Genomic DNA, 16,602 nt, shown 5'->3' on the forward strand with positions numbered 1-16,602 from the left:
GTGTGTGTGTGTGTGTGTGTGTGTGTGTGTGTGTGTGTGCGTGCGTGCATGTGTGTGTGTGTGTTTTTATTTTACCTTGCCATGCTGGCCCAGCCTCTCATAGCAAATAACTGCTTCCTCCCAGAGCTCCAGCTTCTCATACATGAGCAGAGCTGAGCTGATGCAGCCGAGGTCTATCAGCAGGGTGGCCAGCTGTTTCTGCAGAGGGGGAGACAACAATGCTGAGAGGCTTTGAGGTTGTCGGCATGCTAACAGGCTCACAGTGGAAAGTCAGAGGACCAGAGTCTTTGGGATACATTGTTTAAGAACCATGGTTGTCTGAACCAAAAGTTAAAAGTCAAGGGGTCACCAAAGATCAGTGGGTTCTATCCTCTGAGGACCATGAATGTCTGTAAAAGATGAACCAGCCAACCAATGTTGCTGTCCCTGGAGCCACGTCACTAGAAAAGCTGAATGGTGACAGTTATCTGCAGTACTGTATGTTTGAGAGCTGGTTTATATATGACTAAGAAATGAATGAAAACCATAGGCTGCCTGAGAGGTAGGAAATCTGTTGTAAAATTTACAACATTGTTTACATTGTTTGGTCGGTAGTGATTTTAAAATATACTGTGTGTGATGTGTAGTTATTGGTCTGTGTACAGTATAAAACAAGTATAAAAATGCCTGCACTTCAAAGGTGTAATACTTAAACAGCTTCTCATGAGAACACACACACAGCCATAAAGTGGCCTTCAGTGCTCTGTTAATGCAGGCCATGGTTCTCCTGTGAGGAGGAAATGCATCACAGTGCTGCTGCAATCCTCCACCTCAGCCCACTTTCCAGTCCCCAGGCTGCAATAGGTGCTATTCAATTCCAGCTTTATTGCTGTTATGACTTATTACACACCACCTGGGTGATGTCTCCTCCCCAAATGATCTCTCCCTCCTTCCAACACTCCTCCTCCTCCTTCAATCTCCCCTTAAATCTTTCTATTACTGCTTATTCTAGTACTGCCCCTTCCATTTTATTCTCTACTGTATCCTTGGCTTTATCATAATGTCAAATGTTTGTCTTATGCTGCTTGGTAGTTCAGCAAATGTGTCACAAAATGTCAGAAATTTCGTTTTCTACAGCCCCTGGGAGACCTTTATATATCCTGTTTCACCCCTTATTGATTCAGAGTTGTCACTTTCTGCTCTAAAGGCAAATTTATGATTATACAAAAAAACAGAAAATGAATATTTTCTAACTTACAGACAGTCAGACTGAGACTATAAATGACCCAACAGTGATTAGACCCAATTATCCGGTCACAACAGGTCTTTGGGTTTATCCACATGTTGAAATGTTTTAAATGTTGTGCATAGAGCACAAATAATAAGATAATACAATAAAGTACAATAGTAGGAGAGAGACTCTGTATTCTGTATCTTTCTTTTTTTATTCTAACAATAGCATGCTGGCTAAAGTCAGCTTACTACCTGTAGTAGTAACCTGCTGTTCCTTCAGGTCAAGAGAGAGCATAGCATTAGCTACTACTATAACTACTTTATTTTGTCGTGTTACAAGTGACATTAGAGACGACCCCATCCAGGAATGAATATGCACTGTGTGGGAGAAAAGCTGCTGAGTTTAGAGTAACACAAGCTACTGCCACTATAGCTACTGCTACTGAGGCTACTGCTACTGTAGCTACTGCTACTGTAGCTACTCTATCTACTGCTATTGTATCTACTGCCATCTACATCACTCCAGTATATGGACTGACACAATTTTTGTTAAGACATTCCTGGTCCCCAGAGGGTGAATCCAACTTTGTTAATCCTCTAACTTTTCCTGTTGCTACACCTTGAGGTTGATATTTTCACAACATTGTGAAATGTCTGGAAAATTACTGGATGGATAACCATGAACTGAGATACATATGAGGTGAATTATAATTAACATGCTAAAAAATATACTATATAAATACTAGTATGCAAACATTAACCCGCTAATTGTTAGCATGTCAGCATGGTCACAAAGCTTTTGCCACATTCAAATGATGCTCTGACAAGCAGTGGTAGCAAGTCTGCGAAGCTCGTAGTTTTTTGCAATATATTTGTATATATTTGTATATTTTTTGTTGATTGATGTTTTTTATTCTACGTCGTTGTTTTGTCTGACGATGGAGACAACAATGTACACAAAGGAAGAACTCCTGACTTTAAAGTTTACCAGATATGGAGTTAAACATCCAATACCAGCTGAGCTGAAGAAGCTGTACAGTGGATGCAGAGCCGGGGCTAAGCTAAAGGCTAGGAGATGGAGATATAAGCCTTTCCTTCCATCGATCCTCATGGGAAATGTCAGCTCCCTGGCTAACAAGTGTGATGAACTGGAGGCACTTGTGAAGAACCAGCGAGTATATCGTGAGTGTAGTCTCATGTGTTTCACAGAGACTTGGTTAAATGACAACACTCTCGACCGATGTGTGGATTTACCCGGCTTCACTGCAGTACGAGCGGAGAGAGACGCCAGAGCAAGTGGGAAGAATAAAGGTGGAGGACTGGTTCTGCTTGTGAACAATAGATGGTGCAACCCAGGTCACATCACAGTGAAGGAGAAGATCTGCTGTCGGGATATTGAACTGCTGGCAGTTGGTCTTAGACCGTACTATGTACTGAGGGAGTTCTCACACATTGTCGCCATTGTTGTTTACATTCAACCTCGAGCAGAGCCTGCAGTCACGTGTGACGTCATTCACACCCTGATGCATTAATTGCAATATCGGGGGATTTTAACCATGTCACTCTCACCTCTCACCTGACTGGCTTCACTTAGTGTGTTGACTGTCCCAGAAGGGAAAATAAGACCCTGGATCTGTTGTATGCAAACGTCAAGGAGGCCTATACTATTTCAGCTCTACCACCACTCGGCAGTGCAGATCATAATCTGTTTTTTCTTCAGCCTTCCTACAAGCCCTGTGTACTGAGGCAGGCTGCAACCACTCGCTCATTCAGAAACTGGACCCTGGAGGCCAGTGAGTTTCTCAAAGACTTGGATGAGCCAGGTAGTTACATGAGGATTATGTTCTTTAATTTCCCAAGTGCATTTAACACCATCCAACCCCCCATTCTTAAAGACAAGCTGGAAGGGATGGGGGCGGATCCCTCCTTCACGTCCTGGATTGTGGATTACCTGACAAGACGACCACAGTACGTCAGGCTGGGTAACTGTGTCTCAGGGACAGTGATGAGCAGCACTGGGGCTCCACAGGGGACTGTTCTGGCTCCATTCCTGTTCACCCTGTATACAGCCGACTTTTAATACAACTCTGTGTCATCCGAGTATTTCTGGATGTGGCAGGACTCAGTTATTATGGCGCATATCAGGAGCGGGCAGGAAAAGGTGTACAGGGATCTGACGATGGCCTTCAGTGAATGGAGTGACAAGAACTGCCTCCTTCTGAACACCTCCAAGACCAAGGAGATGGTCATGGACTGTCGGAGGTCTAGGCCCACCCTTCAGCCAGTCAACATTCGAGGGAAGGACATTGAGATGGTGCACACTTATAAATACCTAGGTGTGCACCTGGACAGTAAACTGGACTGGTCCCTGAACACAGATGCCATCTACAGGAAGGGGCAGAGCTGGTCCTTTTTCCTCAGGAGGCTCAGGTTCTGTCATGTCTGCAGTGAAATGCTGCACATGTTTTATCTGTCAGTGGTGGACAGTGTACTCTTTTATGCTGCGGTCTGCTGGGGCAGCAGCATGTCAGACATGAACACAAAGAGACTGGACAAGCTGGTCAAAAAGGCTGGGTCTGTGTTTGGCAGGAGTCTGGACTCACTCAGGACTGTTGTGGAGAGCAATGTAAGATGGAGGCCATCTTAGACAATACCAACCATCCTCTACACAACATTCTGGCAGGACAGAGAAGCAGCTACAGCTGCAGCAAACATCTCATCTCACTGCGCTGCAGAACAGAGAGGTTCAGGAGATCCTTTTTTCCCACTGCCATCAGGCTATACAACACCTCAGCCAAAGGAAGTTATTGTTTATTTATTATTAACTGTTTATATTTTTTATTATCAAAAATGAGCTAATGGACACATGAATTTCTCCCAGGGTATAAATAAAGTATCTATCTAGCTATTTATTACCTGTTCTCTTTCCTTTGTAACAGACACAGTAGAATCAGTGGTGAACAGTTTGTAAATGTGATGTGACTGATGTCGTCACTGTGTACATTTTTCACAAATCATTCAAATGGAAACTAGAATGTGTTTTTGAACATGTTTTGTTTGGTACCTGGACAGCCCATCTGGGTGGGGCTTGGCAGCAGTAGAAGACTTTGAGCCGCTCAGTCACGGGACACTTCTTGTCTTCAAAGTGATCTACCACAGCCTGGAAAAGGAAGACAGGAGATGAGATGAGATTTCCTGCAGAGTAATACTGTATTTCACCACACCGCAGATTCAGTCTTCTCATGTCACAAAATGAAGTTCACGTTTTTCGACTGAGATGTGATCATGGCAGATATAATACCATTTTGCTGTATTGACTGGCACTGCACATGTCTGATGTTGTGATCAGCCCCAAAGTGACTGACGGGGGTCCAGAATGGACAGAGGCTCATAAGGTACTAAATAGCCAATGACAGGAAAGATTCACAGAGACCATGAGCAAACAGTATCCTGTGAGGCTGACCTGTCAAATCACCCACAGCTGTTGTGCTGTTATTGTCTTCTTCAATTAACAAATAAAAAAATTTAAATATGGCGGCTGATAGATCATGTATCTTACTGACGGACACCTGTGACTGATCCATGACCTACACAATGAATCAAATTTATTGTTAGAGTTCTTTTCAAGCATATACCTAACTCCACGTTTATTAACTTCCTTTATTTAGAAGGTTGATATTTAATTTAAAGAAGCAGAGCATGACAAAACTAACAGAAAATGAAGATGTACTCATGGACTTACCTTACTGCAACAACCACTGCCCAGCAATGTCAAGATTATAATGAACAGGTGCAGATTGGGAGGGAGTGGTACACTGTTAATGTGTGTCTGTTAACTAGCTAGCACTACTTGATGTTCACACAGCCTTGCATTACACAGCATGAGCCTGTGAGTCTTGACTGAGCAGCGTTGGAAGAAGCGCTCGGACTCTTTACTTTATATACTCTCATTAAAAAATTAAAAGTCTTGTCACCACTGTGTCTGAGGGAAGAAAACTAAATACTTACACTTCACTCATTAATAAAAGGCTTCGTACTTCCAGTTTCTGAGTGCATATTTTCAGACATTTCCCTTTGTTTTTTTGTTGTTATGTGACAGGGATTGAGAAACAGGCAGGAAACAAACACAACAAAAACTACAAGAACAAAACCAAACTCAGCCCCTACATCTGTCCTTACCTGGGTTTGCATCATGGCTCTCTCGACACACCTGGACCTTTGTTTTTCCAGTTTGGTCCTGAGACAAAGTGTCGAGACCTCTATAGCCCAGAACTTGGGCTGAGACAGTATACACTGCAGAAGAACAGGGGGGGGAAGTAAGATTATTAGTCAGCATCAAGTCATTCAGGATGGAGAGGAAATCATAATCTGTAACTACAGTTTGTCCCATTCCAGTAATTTAGAAGTCAAGGTTGGCTTATGCACATCTATGCAAGAAGTGACTGGAAATAAGTGATTGAACACAGTGTGTCAGTTAGATAAACTGTCCTGTCCTCTGTAGCAATGCAAATTAAAGTAATTATATAAACATGGAGGAAGTATTGAGTTTGCATTGACTGTCTCTAAAATAAACTTATTCCTACTACACTCAGGGTAAATAAACAAAAGTTTGAGAATTTACAAAAAATCTTAGTTCTTTATTCCAAACTCTCAAACTCAGGAGTGTCACAGGAGAGCTGTTAGCTTTCTCTCTATAACTCCATATTTAGCTCCATCATAAAAGCTCTGGCCCTCTGAATGAAGACCATTAATTTCAGACTGGTCATTTTCTTTTCATAGCCTCAGGCATCATCAGTTACACATAAAAAGTTCAGTCCAGGGAACTCTGGACTGGGATCAACTGTCAAGTAACAGACTTGTAAAACTGAGCGAGGGTCTCAAAAGAATCTTGATGGTTCAGAAGGAAATCTAAAACCTGAATGTCCACAGCAACAAACGGAGTTCATTACAATCATTTCTTATCTCTCATTAGATCGGAAATGTCAGATATGAAGAGATGATACAGTGGGAGACTGTGGAGATCTTACAACCTGGTGGAAAGCAGTGATGACACATAACACCCTGGGTCCCCCCTCCCCCTTCAGGATTTAGCAGTCAGCACTTTAATGAGTCAAGCAGCAAGCTTCAGTGAGAACACCTCATTATTACAACCCATTACAGCCGGAAAGTCTTTAAGCGTGTGCTGTGGTGATAATCTGCTGTATGATGGCTGGGACATCTCAGTGCTGCAGCACGCAGTCTCCTGATGATGACAGAAATATCACTTAGTGCCGCCTGCTTCCAGGTGAGATGACCAAACAATGTTTGTGGATGCTGAGCAGGTCTTACTGGAGTCAGATCTGGTGACATCCATCAAGGAGCACTTTAGGTCGAATGATAAGGTAGAGCTTAGCCTCAGTCAACAGAACTCAGACCTTCATCTTCAGTATCTGCAAACTTTTACTCTAGTGTCTGCAATTTAATCTAATGACCTAACACTTCTCTCAGCCTCACTGTGACTCAGGTTAGAGAAGACACAGGTCTGTTTGGGAGCAGACCCGACAGGAGGAGGAATAATTCATTTGAGGTGCTGATCCAAACTGATCAGACATGAGACGCATCAGACTGAAGCCTGAGGACCGGCTGGATGGCATGTGAGCCATTACAAGACATTAAAAATATTTAAAGCAGCTCAAACAACACAATCCCTTTCCTTGTTGGCTTTTAATTTGAAAGATATGCAGGAAACACTGAGTTCCACTGACGTAACTCTACAGCAACTTCAAAAGAAGTATGATTAAAGAAGTATAATGTCTGCTAAATGAAGAAAAGACCTGGACTGTCCATAGATTTATGGCAACAAAATCTTAACACAGCTCCAGGGCAATGACTGAATCTTCATAGATACTGTGGTCTCTGTGGATGTGCTCCCTCAGCTCAGTCCTGATGTATGAGTCCAGAACTGTGTAGAGAGGGACCAGACCATCACACAGATAGAGCTTTGAGAATGATATTTGCAGAGATGAATGGACAGGTTGTGCAGTGATGCCTAATGGTTTTGAGATGGGACCTGGACCTCAGTCAGATCCCTAGATCCTTTTTGTTTGACTTCAGCAGCTGGAGGTGTGATGGTCAGCTGACTGATCCCTCTTCACCTCTTCTCTATAACCAGATGTGGAGAATCCACAACCTCATTGATTTTTTTTTTTTATACATATCTTCAAGGATAATATCTGTTGCCTTTCAACAGCCTTGGTAATAATCCTCCAGGAGGATCGACAGGAGTCGGGTATCGATGACGACAGCCAGACATGTGACAACCATCTAACCAGCCTGCAGATTCCTGGATCTACATGTAGGCTGGGAAGATGCCTGCTCACAGAGCCAGCAGCTGATAACAATACAACACCGTCAGCTCACTGTTCACACTGAGCTCACAGCTGGATGTATCCCATAATAACCACAGTCCAACCTTTGAGATTAAGCTACAGTCTGGATGATCACAAATGATGTTTGACTTCCTGATCAGAACCAAGGACACAGGAATAAGAGAAAAGAGAATTATGGAGATATTGATTGTCAAGACTACAATGTGTGTCCGTATATGTCCAAAGGCCCTCAGTCTGGGCCCCTGAGCAGCAGAGGGAGCTGAGCTGCTCTCACTCTTTTCTTTCATTTTGTCTAAGGTTTTAGTCTGAGTCTATAGAGCTGCCAACACTGCCTCCAAATACAGAAAAGATTTTAAATGATACATCACACAAAGATCAACATCTCAGAATCTGTTCCACACAACAGCTGAAACGCACTTCAGTGTTTAATATTGAAATTGATCCAAGCCTCGGACACAGGTCTATAAACTAGACAGGGTTCGTGTGTGTGTCCTCTGAGATCAAGAATTGTGGGTAGTTTAAGTAGATTCAGTCATAGTTCAGCATTATTACTCCAAGTTACGGAGAATATAATGTAGAGACTTCATAGCGACGGCCCTGGGCCATATGATCTTGTTTTGTTTTGGCTTGTTCCTGTTTCCTGTGTTTCTTTCAGGTACTTTCTGATTACCTGACGGATTTCACCTGAGTGGAGGTGGGCGAGGGAGCTGGGAAATTCAAGATGGTCCCTCTCTCTCTCAGCCCTCCTGGAAGGCTGGTGCCTTTCAGGCGCCCAAATTGATTTCATCTCCACTACACTACTGACTTCACATATGGTTAGCTTGCTTAGGTAAAATTGGGTTTTCCTTGATAAATTTGGTTTCTTTAAATGGTCGCTGTGTGAGATCAAACACTGATAAGAGCAAGGTAAAGATAAGGTGATGCACATGAGGCAGTTGCAAATGCTAAATATTGACAACAACGTTAGAGCTCCCTGAGCTACAACTAAAACCTGGTTCAGTCAAAGCCAGGACCATATGTTAAAAAACCCAGCTGTGATATCCTGACTGCTCTGTAGCTTCAGATATAAGATTCCAGCTGTTATCATCCCATATAAACAGATGCTAGCATCCAGGCACCATGAACACCTGCAACAACCTATGCAGCAATTCACAGTGTAGATGATGAGCTATTTCATTGTATAACTGAAGTCTCCTCCTGGTTTCTGCTCTGATCTGCATCGTCAACTGAGACCTGATACAGACAGGTGCGTATCGTTCCACATCATGTCCAATCAGCTGACTTTACCACAGGTGGACTCCAGACAAGGTGTAGAAACATCTCAGAGAGGATCCAGAGAAATGGAGGAACCTGAGCTAAACTTAGAGAGTCAGAGTAAAGTGTCTGAATACTTATGGCAATGTGATTATTTCTGTTTTTCCTTTTTAATACATTTCTACTGTGTCATAATACAATATATCTGTTTTCACTTTGTCATCGGGGGAATTAGACTAGACTGATGAGTGAAAACAGGGCACAACATAGCAACATGTGAACAAAGTGAGGGAGTCTTAATACTCTTTGAAGGACCTGTAGCACTGTCTGTAATTGTGCTGTCATGTCAGAGTGAACTCATGTAGAAGATTAATGTCATCTCTGTCTGACAAAACTGTCATTAGAAAGACAGAGTCAGAATATTATTCATTCCATGTGTGAAAAGATTTTAAATAACAGAAGCACCTGTCAGTATAAAGCAGCATCACAAACTACAGCTACTAAAATGATCCTGAAGCTCAATCAACACCTCAACAAAAACTGAACATTAGAGTCTACATGTAGGGAGGGTTCATTTCATGGCTGTTGCATTAGGCTGCATTAGTCTAAACTAGTTGTTCCTAATAAACTGGCAACTGAGTACATGAGACTGCTGAGTTAAACAAGCAAGGAAAAACCTTGAACTGCAAATGCATTGAAATCTGTCACTGACTTAAAATGAGTGGAAACAGAATTAGACTATCACATTGATCACAATGATGAGACCTGATACCAGCTGATCACAGAATCAGTAAATGATGACTTACAGATGTGAAGGCGAGGAGCTCTTCTTCAGTCAGTCTGTGGACAGGGTTGTTCTTCTGGAAGTCAGTGCTGCAAGATAACGCTCAGGGTCAAGACAGACTATAGAAACTGAATGAACAAAATATTATTGATTCTTACAAGCACATCATAATCTGTACCAAATCCATTCAGTATCTGTTCAGATGTTTGAGTGTTGACCCAATGACCGATACAGACATTGGTAAAAAGTGCATGAAGCTGAAACATAATAAATACAAAATCTGTGATGGAACCAGAGCTGGAGTACCTGTGAAATTTAAGTGCAGGTGCTGAGGCACAGAGGGAGGCTGACTTCTACAGGGTTTGTGTTTCAGGAAGAGTAATTAGATACATTTTTATGCATCTGCACCGGTGACAACCAGAGTCGGACGTCCGTCCCATTCACGTGGACACGATATCTCAGTAACACCTTGATGGAACCACTAAATGCAGCCAGTTTATCATGAACCTCAAGTGAGTCCTACATCTATGAAGGTTATTAACTTCTTATAAATAATATAATGTTATATTTTATTGTTTGTTGTTTTATTGTGGAGGCTGTAGTTTGTGGTGCTGTTACAATATGTTACATCATACAGAGAATCCATTTACATCAGTAAGGGTCGAGGAAAACTCTCTGTCTAACTGTCAGATATTCTTCTACCTTCTGTTTCTACCTTAACAGACTTGCTCAAGGACATCTTCAACATACAGTTACCAGCTATTGAGACAAACTGTTTAATTCACACAAACAATCTTAACTTAAGTCCGACATACAACCTTCATCCAGAGCTTTCAGCAGCATCACTTGGTCTTCCTCAGAAGACAGAGTGTGCTCAGTTCAAACTTCTCTTTGCTTTGCTTAAAGTTCAAGGTTCAGTTACTAACTTATTAATGAGCTTTCAGTCATATCACACTGTCTTCATCAGTGGAATCAGCTGTTGAAAGCTCCAGAGCCAAATAGTTCTCACAGTGTGACACTTGTTGATCCATGACTACAGAGCACACTTTATCTGATAATGAAAATCATGTTATATAGTTGAAAGTTCCAGAACAATCTAGTGCTCAAATGAAGCCAAACTGATGACATCATGTCAAATATGTGACAGCTACAGTCTGAGTGTTTAAATGAGGCTACAAGGTGAATGTAGGAGGGAGAGACGACAAGGTCGCATTCCCAGAGACTAATCAGGGACTCCTCTCTTCTTCTGTTTTTAGGCCTCAAGCTACGTTTTTAATAAAAGTTAATCACATTCTGGGATGTGCGCCCATTAACACAAGAAGCTCTGACGATGAGGAGGCAATTACAATACCTGAATCTGTGTGTGTGTGTGTGTGTGTCAATTCTGGTCTGATCACTGACACTTAACACACAGACTGGATCACACTGACACCTGTCAAACCAAACACACTTCACTATCATGTTTCAGTCGTCCATCTGATTTCGCACACAGGCTGTGTGATGGTGCTGTGTGTGTACCTACGGAGCCTACACTCAGTATCTACAGGGTAATGATTCAAATCAGTGTACGAGAGAAAATTTTCTTCTTTCATGGATCCAGTAATGACACCAGACGACTTATTGAAATGTTGCATAACTCTGATTGGTTCACTCTCCAGACTCCAGAGGTACAAGATATTAATCTGTGACACGATCTTGGAGCAGGATGCAGGTGTGCTGATCTACCAATAACTCTGACAGAGCTGCTGCTCATCAATCATCTCCCTGCAATCTCCCTGACTGCTCCATTGACCTTCACTCGACCCCTGCAGTCCCTCCAGCAACAGCATGGGGATTAATTACTGACTCACTGTGAAGCTAACTGGTGTCATGTTGAGAGTTTTATATTCAGCCTTGTCTGAGTGAAACCACCACCACAAAGAGTTCACTATTTACAGTGGATGAGTCATAAATCCAGAAGAAACCACAGGTCACAGGTTTGCAGAGGAAGACGCTCTGACTCCTGATTCTCCTTACTCCTGCTGCGTAAAACTAATCTGTAACTTTTCCACATTAAAATTAGAGCCTGACCAATATATATATATTTAACTTGAATAAAAACAAAGGATTAAAATATACATAAAATGCTGCCTATATAGTAACTTGACTATCGGAGAATATACATTATATGGACAAAAGTATTGGGCCGCCTACACATTACACCTACTGGAGCTTTTATGAAATCCCATTCTAAATCCATAGGCATTAATATGGAGTTGGTCCCCTCTTTGCAGCTATAACAGCTTCCACTCTTCTGGGAAGGCTTTCTAAAAGATTTTGGAGTGTCTGTGGGAATTTTTGCCCATTCATCCAGAAGAGCATTTGTCAGGTCAGATACTGATGTAGGACTAGAGGTCCTGGCTCGCAATCTCTGTTCTAGTTCAGCCCACAGGTGTTCGATGGGGTTGAGGTTAGGGTTCCCTGCTTTTATGGACCTTGCTTTGTGCACTGGGGCACAGTCATGCTGGAACATAAAATGGCCTTCAACAAAGTTGAAAGCATAGAATTCTCCAAAATGTCTTGGTATGTTCAACATTGACTTTTATCTAGTTTTAAGCCACATACACTTTTGGCACCTTGGTGGTTTTCAGCTCTATTTTTGAACCAGATGAAGGATTTTAGTCATCGGACGTCTGGATCTGAAGTTATTGAAGAAACAAGCTGAGGAAATGTTAGACAGCTCAGCTCCCAGCTGCTGGAGACGTCCTGTCCTGTGTCACTGAAGAGCGTCGCTGAATCTCTGAGTTTTAAAGTCAAACTGCTTTATTCAGTGTTTCTACTGGTTCTAACCCCTGGTGTGTTTGTTATGGAGAGGAGGACACCTCTATGGATAATTCAGCTGCCGGTAAAAATCTGCTGAATGTCTGGTTCATAAGTTATCACAGAAACAATCAGAACAAAGGTTAGCATCAATCTCAGCTCCCACTCTTCCCTGAGTCTCTGTCCTCCGTACAGCGTCGCTCAAACACTGACTGTAAATGTTAATCTGCTTCATTCAGTGTTTTTAATGTTTAGAATCACCAGGTCTGTTTGATTCCCTGAACCACTGACACTGAAGGAATCCAAACCGAGAGGAGCTTACTGAAATAGCAGTGAAGACAACAACTCCCATGATCCCACTCTATTTCATGATGACACCCAACGCCATCTTTAAATATGTTGAACTGTTAGAGCTTGGATATTAGCATGGCTTGGCTGTTAGCTTGGATATTTTTCTTTCTAATCAATGAGTGCATATGTTTGTGGCTTTTTATTGAATATTTTCAACAGTTGAAATCAAAGCACACATGGATCGGTGGTGTTACTTTTGGTTACTGAGACGGTTGGTTCTGCAGTGTTTGTATTTGACTTCTTTTTGTTCTTTTGTTCTTGTTTGTTGTGACAATGGGAAGGTTTCCCTCGTTTCATCACTGGATATGAGACAATTTACTGTATTTACATTGTTTTATTAACTGTTAAAATGGGGGTTGCAGTAAGCACTTTAACGCACAACTATAAATGGAGCTTAACAGCATCTGACACTGTCTCTGAGAATGGAACTGGAGCTGCATCACAGTTTTGTAACATAAAGATGGGCCGGGTTTGAACTTTTTCTTTTTTCTTCACACAACTACGTTGCACACTTGTTCAACCAAGTACAGCATCATGAACATTTCATGAAGATGAGACAACAAAACACACAGACGGATCAGACAGCGTCACCATATTCCAGATGTTTTAAGGACATCCTGCTGTTAAGTATTCACATAGATGGCCTGTACACTCATAAAACAAAGCTCCCTCTGGATCTGGATCTGAAGCAACAGTACCCCCTAACACCTGGTAACCACTTCCCCTTTCATTTGGTTCTGTTTTGACCTTTGACCTTTACTCTTGGTGCCAATATGTTTTGCTGCACTCAAGTTTAACAAAGCTTCTGTCTGCAGGTGTGGTGACCTGGCAGCATGTTACCTGTTCTGACCAGGAATAACAACAAAAAACAAAAAAAAACTAAATCTGGCTAATTGTGTAACAAGCTTAATAACTATGACCATGTAAAAGGTCACAGGGTTGATAAAAAAGAGCCACTCTTTCCTGAGATGTCAGCAAAGTCAGAGCGACACGTCAGGTAAAAGGACTTATAAACATGATATATATTTACGCACTGGCAGACTGAACTAAGTGGTTCATTAGCTCTAAACTAATGTGCAGAATGGTGGGAAATTATTCCAGTCTTCAGACGGAGGTAATTTATCCTGACATGCGACAGATAAAAATGATGATCCTTAAGTTTCTGTGAGTCCATCCTGAATCTTGTTTCTGTGTTTTTAAAATAAACCCGTCGAACAGAGAGCTGAAGAAACAGTGCTGAGCTCTCAGGTACTGGACTTACCAGACACCCAGGATGACCGCCTGCTCCTCTGCACTGAGGTCAGGCAGCTCGTACTGATCTGGCTCTGCTAAATTGATCTGATCCAGCACGGTGTCGTCACCCAGACTGTAGTCCTGAAAGCACAGAAACGCAGGTACAGTCAGCTGTGAACACACATGCAGCACTACTGCACATTACAACAACAAAGTGATCCCTCCGCTGGTCTGATCTGGCAGGGAGAATAAGAACTCTGGACCAGGCTTTCTCTGATTAAGTCCAGTCAGACCCACAGTGATAGAAATGGCCCAGTTTCCCTGCTGGTGTGCTTTTGATTGGAAGTGATTAAGCGTTCCCTTTTCATACCTCTCTGCTTTCCTTCTATCCATTCTAGATAGGAAGCCAGTAAGCTCTGGCTAATGACAGCCTTGATTGAGACCATTTGCTCCTCCCTCCTCCAGCACAGCACAAAGAACTGGAGCTGGACCACAGCCAATAGACTGAGCTCCATGGAAACGCTTTCAACCTGGTAGCTGCCCCACACAACCTCAGTTTGACCTGCTGGGCACTGAGCAACTGAGGTTAACGGCATCGATCAAGGGCCCCACCGTGGTGTTGATGAGGGAGGGGCCAGAGCTTCTTTTTTACTTTTCACACAGACTTTATTCTGATTTCTCTAGCACCGTCTTAGAGGCTAAAAGTCACATGTTCTTCTGTTGTTATTATCAAGCTGATGTTTTCTGACTGTTTGTACTGTTGGTACAACATTCAGAAAACACTTTATATGCTCATAACTCCTCAACTGTGGGGTATACCCAGAAAATACCTTCTTCTTGCATTCCTTAGTTACATTGCAAACAAATTAAAAATGAAAAACTACTTGGTTATGGTTAGGGAAAGATTGTGGTCCAACAATACTGAGTGTTGGTAGACAAGACTGAGCAGCCGTCTTCCATGACAAAACCACACAGTTCAACGTCCACCCATCCATGGCCGACTGTTTTAAGGCTTTATAAAGGCAGGCTGCTTTTGCATTTGTTCCTACATCGGCCCATCCACTGTACTTATCAAGAGCTGGGTCATAGTGGCAACAGGCTAAGCATGGTTGTCCAGTCTCTTACTGGCTGTTCCCAAGCCAAATTAGATATAGAATTCCTCCAGTGTGTTCTTGGTCTACCCCAGGGTCTCCTACCAGCCGGACATGCCCAGAAAATCTCAACATGGAGGTGCCAAGCAGGAGTTCTTATCAAATGCCTGGACCACCTCAAATGGTTTCTGTCGACGTGAAGGAGCAGCAGCTCTACTCCTAGCTTCTTCTGGATGTCTGAGCTCCACACTAGGACACTTAGGATAATGTTTTATCCACAAACACATTTGTCTGATCAGGACCCAAACATCAACAACATAGACATATCATATTCTGTAGTTGGACTAACTACAGATGATTTAGTTTTTCGTTACCAAAGCCATTTTGAGCTGTACAAACTGTCATTTTAAACAGTTTGCAAAAACAGATTTTCCCACATTCGTCCTTAAAATGACTTAATTCTTCCAAAGATCTGCTCCAGAAAACATTTAAATTCCCCATCAAAAAAAGTTATGTTCTGTGTTTTTGATTCTCAGTTCCATAACTTTCTAACTTCTAACTTTCTATGAGTTGCTCATTTCCTCTAGCTGTGCTCCATTTAACAGAAAACATGGTCATTCTTGAATTCACTGTGCAACTGTAACCACATTCACAGAGATCATCATCTCCGAGTGATCCTGCAACATTTTATTGCATTTCATCCACAGATGTACCACAGCCACATGATGCATTTCAATGGCTGTAAAACGCAACACTAGTATGATGCACTAAAACTTTTCATAACTGATTTAGGACAAAGCTTAATATTCTGGGCCATTATTTACATTTTACAGCCTTGGTGGAGGTGAGTTCCGGTTGTTCTCTTGTGGGCTTTTTTCCTCCATATTTCATGCTGATAAAGTTTTCTTAGCCCTGTTCAGTGGCTGTTGAAGACTTTTTAAAGTCCTTTTTAATAACCATATAGAATGCAGTTAAACATTTTTCCGAGTCATACTGGCCAAACACCCAGTAGACATGATTAGGCCTAGAGTCTTCCTCAGACCAACTTCTGTCTGCTTTGTAAGTATCATCCTCAGCTTTATTTCCGCTCCATCAACATGAAGTCCCCAGATCTGCTATGAAGCCCCGCTATCTGACCCTCGTTGCTAAGCAACTGCTGCGTCTCTGGGAGCATCACCTAGTTGGGGGATCCATGAGTGGAATCAGCACTGAAACGTCAAGTCAAACTCAGATTAAACTCTGAGACAATGCTACAGTCTGTGGTAAGAGCTGATGTCATGTGGTCTGAGTCCTAGACTGACTGTCCTCCTGGTTCTGCTGCTGTGAACTCTGAACCTCTTACTCATCTCACCATCACCTCAGTGATCACTTCATTTAGCCAAAGATCAACTTTGTCTGTTTGATTCAGACCTCTGTGTCATGTGTTCATTATTAATGCTTCATTTGTTCAGTTTCTTATGAACATTTAGTTACAAATAAATATTATAAATAAATATCCTCATTTATCACC

At 42.2% G+C, this 16,602-nt stretch overlaps 1 protein-coding gene across 1 annotated transcript in view; it reads right to left on the reverse strand.

The window, feature by feature from the left end:
- ttc27 (tetratricopeptide repeat domain 27) overlaps window positions 1–16,602 on the reverse strand; it is a 62,708-nt gene that overhangs the window by 26,174 nt on the left and 19,932 nt on the right. The window contains exons 8-12 of the mRNA XM_023396659.2: window positions 14,030–14,142; window positions 9,641–9,707; window positions 5,392–5,505; window positions 4,277–4,372; window positions 76–198 (exon numbers count right to left, since the gene is read on the reverse strand). Coding sequence (XP_023252427.1) covers window positions 76–198; window positions 4,277–4,372; window positions 5,392–5,505; window positions 9,641–9,707; window positions 14,030–14,142 — 513 coding nt within the window. The remainder of the gene's footprint in view (window positions 1–75; window positions 199–4,276; window positions 4,373–5,391; window positions 5,506–9,640; window positions 9,708–14,029; window positions 14,143–16,602) is intronic.

The sequence above is a fragment of the Seriola lalandi genome, unplaced genomic scaffold (assembly GCF_002814215.2).
Source record: "Seriola lalandi dorsalis isolate HSWRI2012SDOR001 ecotype SW California unplaced genomic scaffold, Sedor1 jcf7180002054980, whole genome shotgun sequence".
NCBI classification, from domain to species: Eukaryota; Metazoa; Chordata; class Actinopteri; order Carangiformes; family Carangidae; genus Seriola; species Seriola lalandi.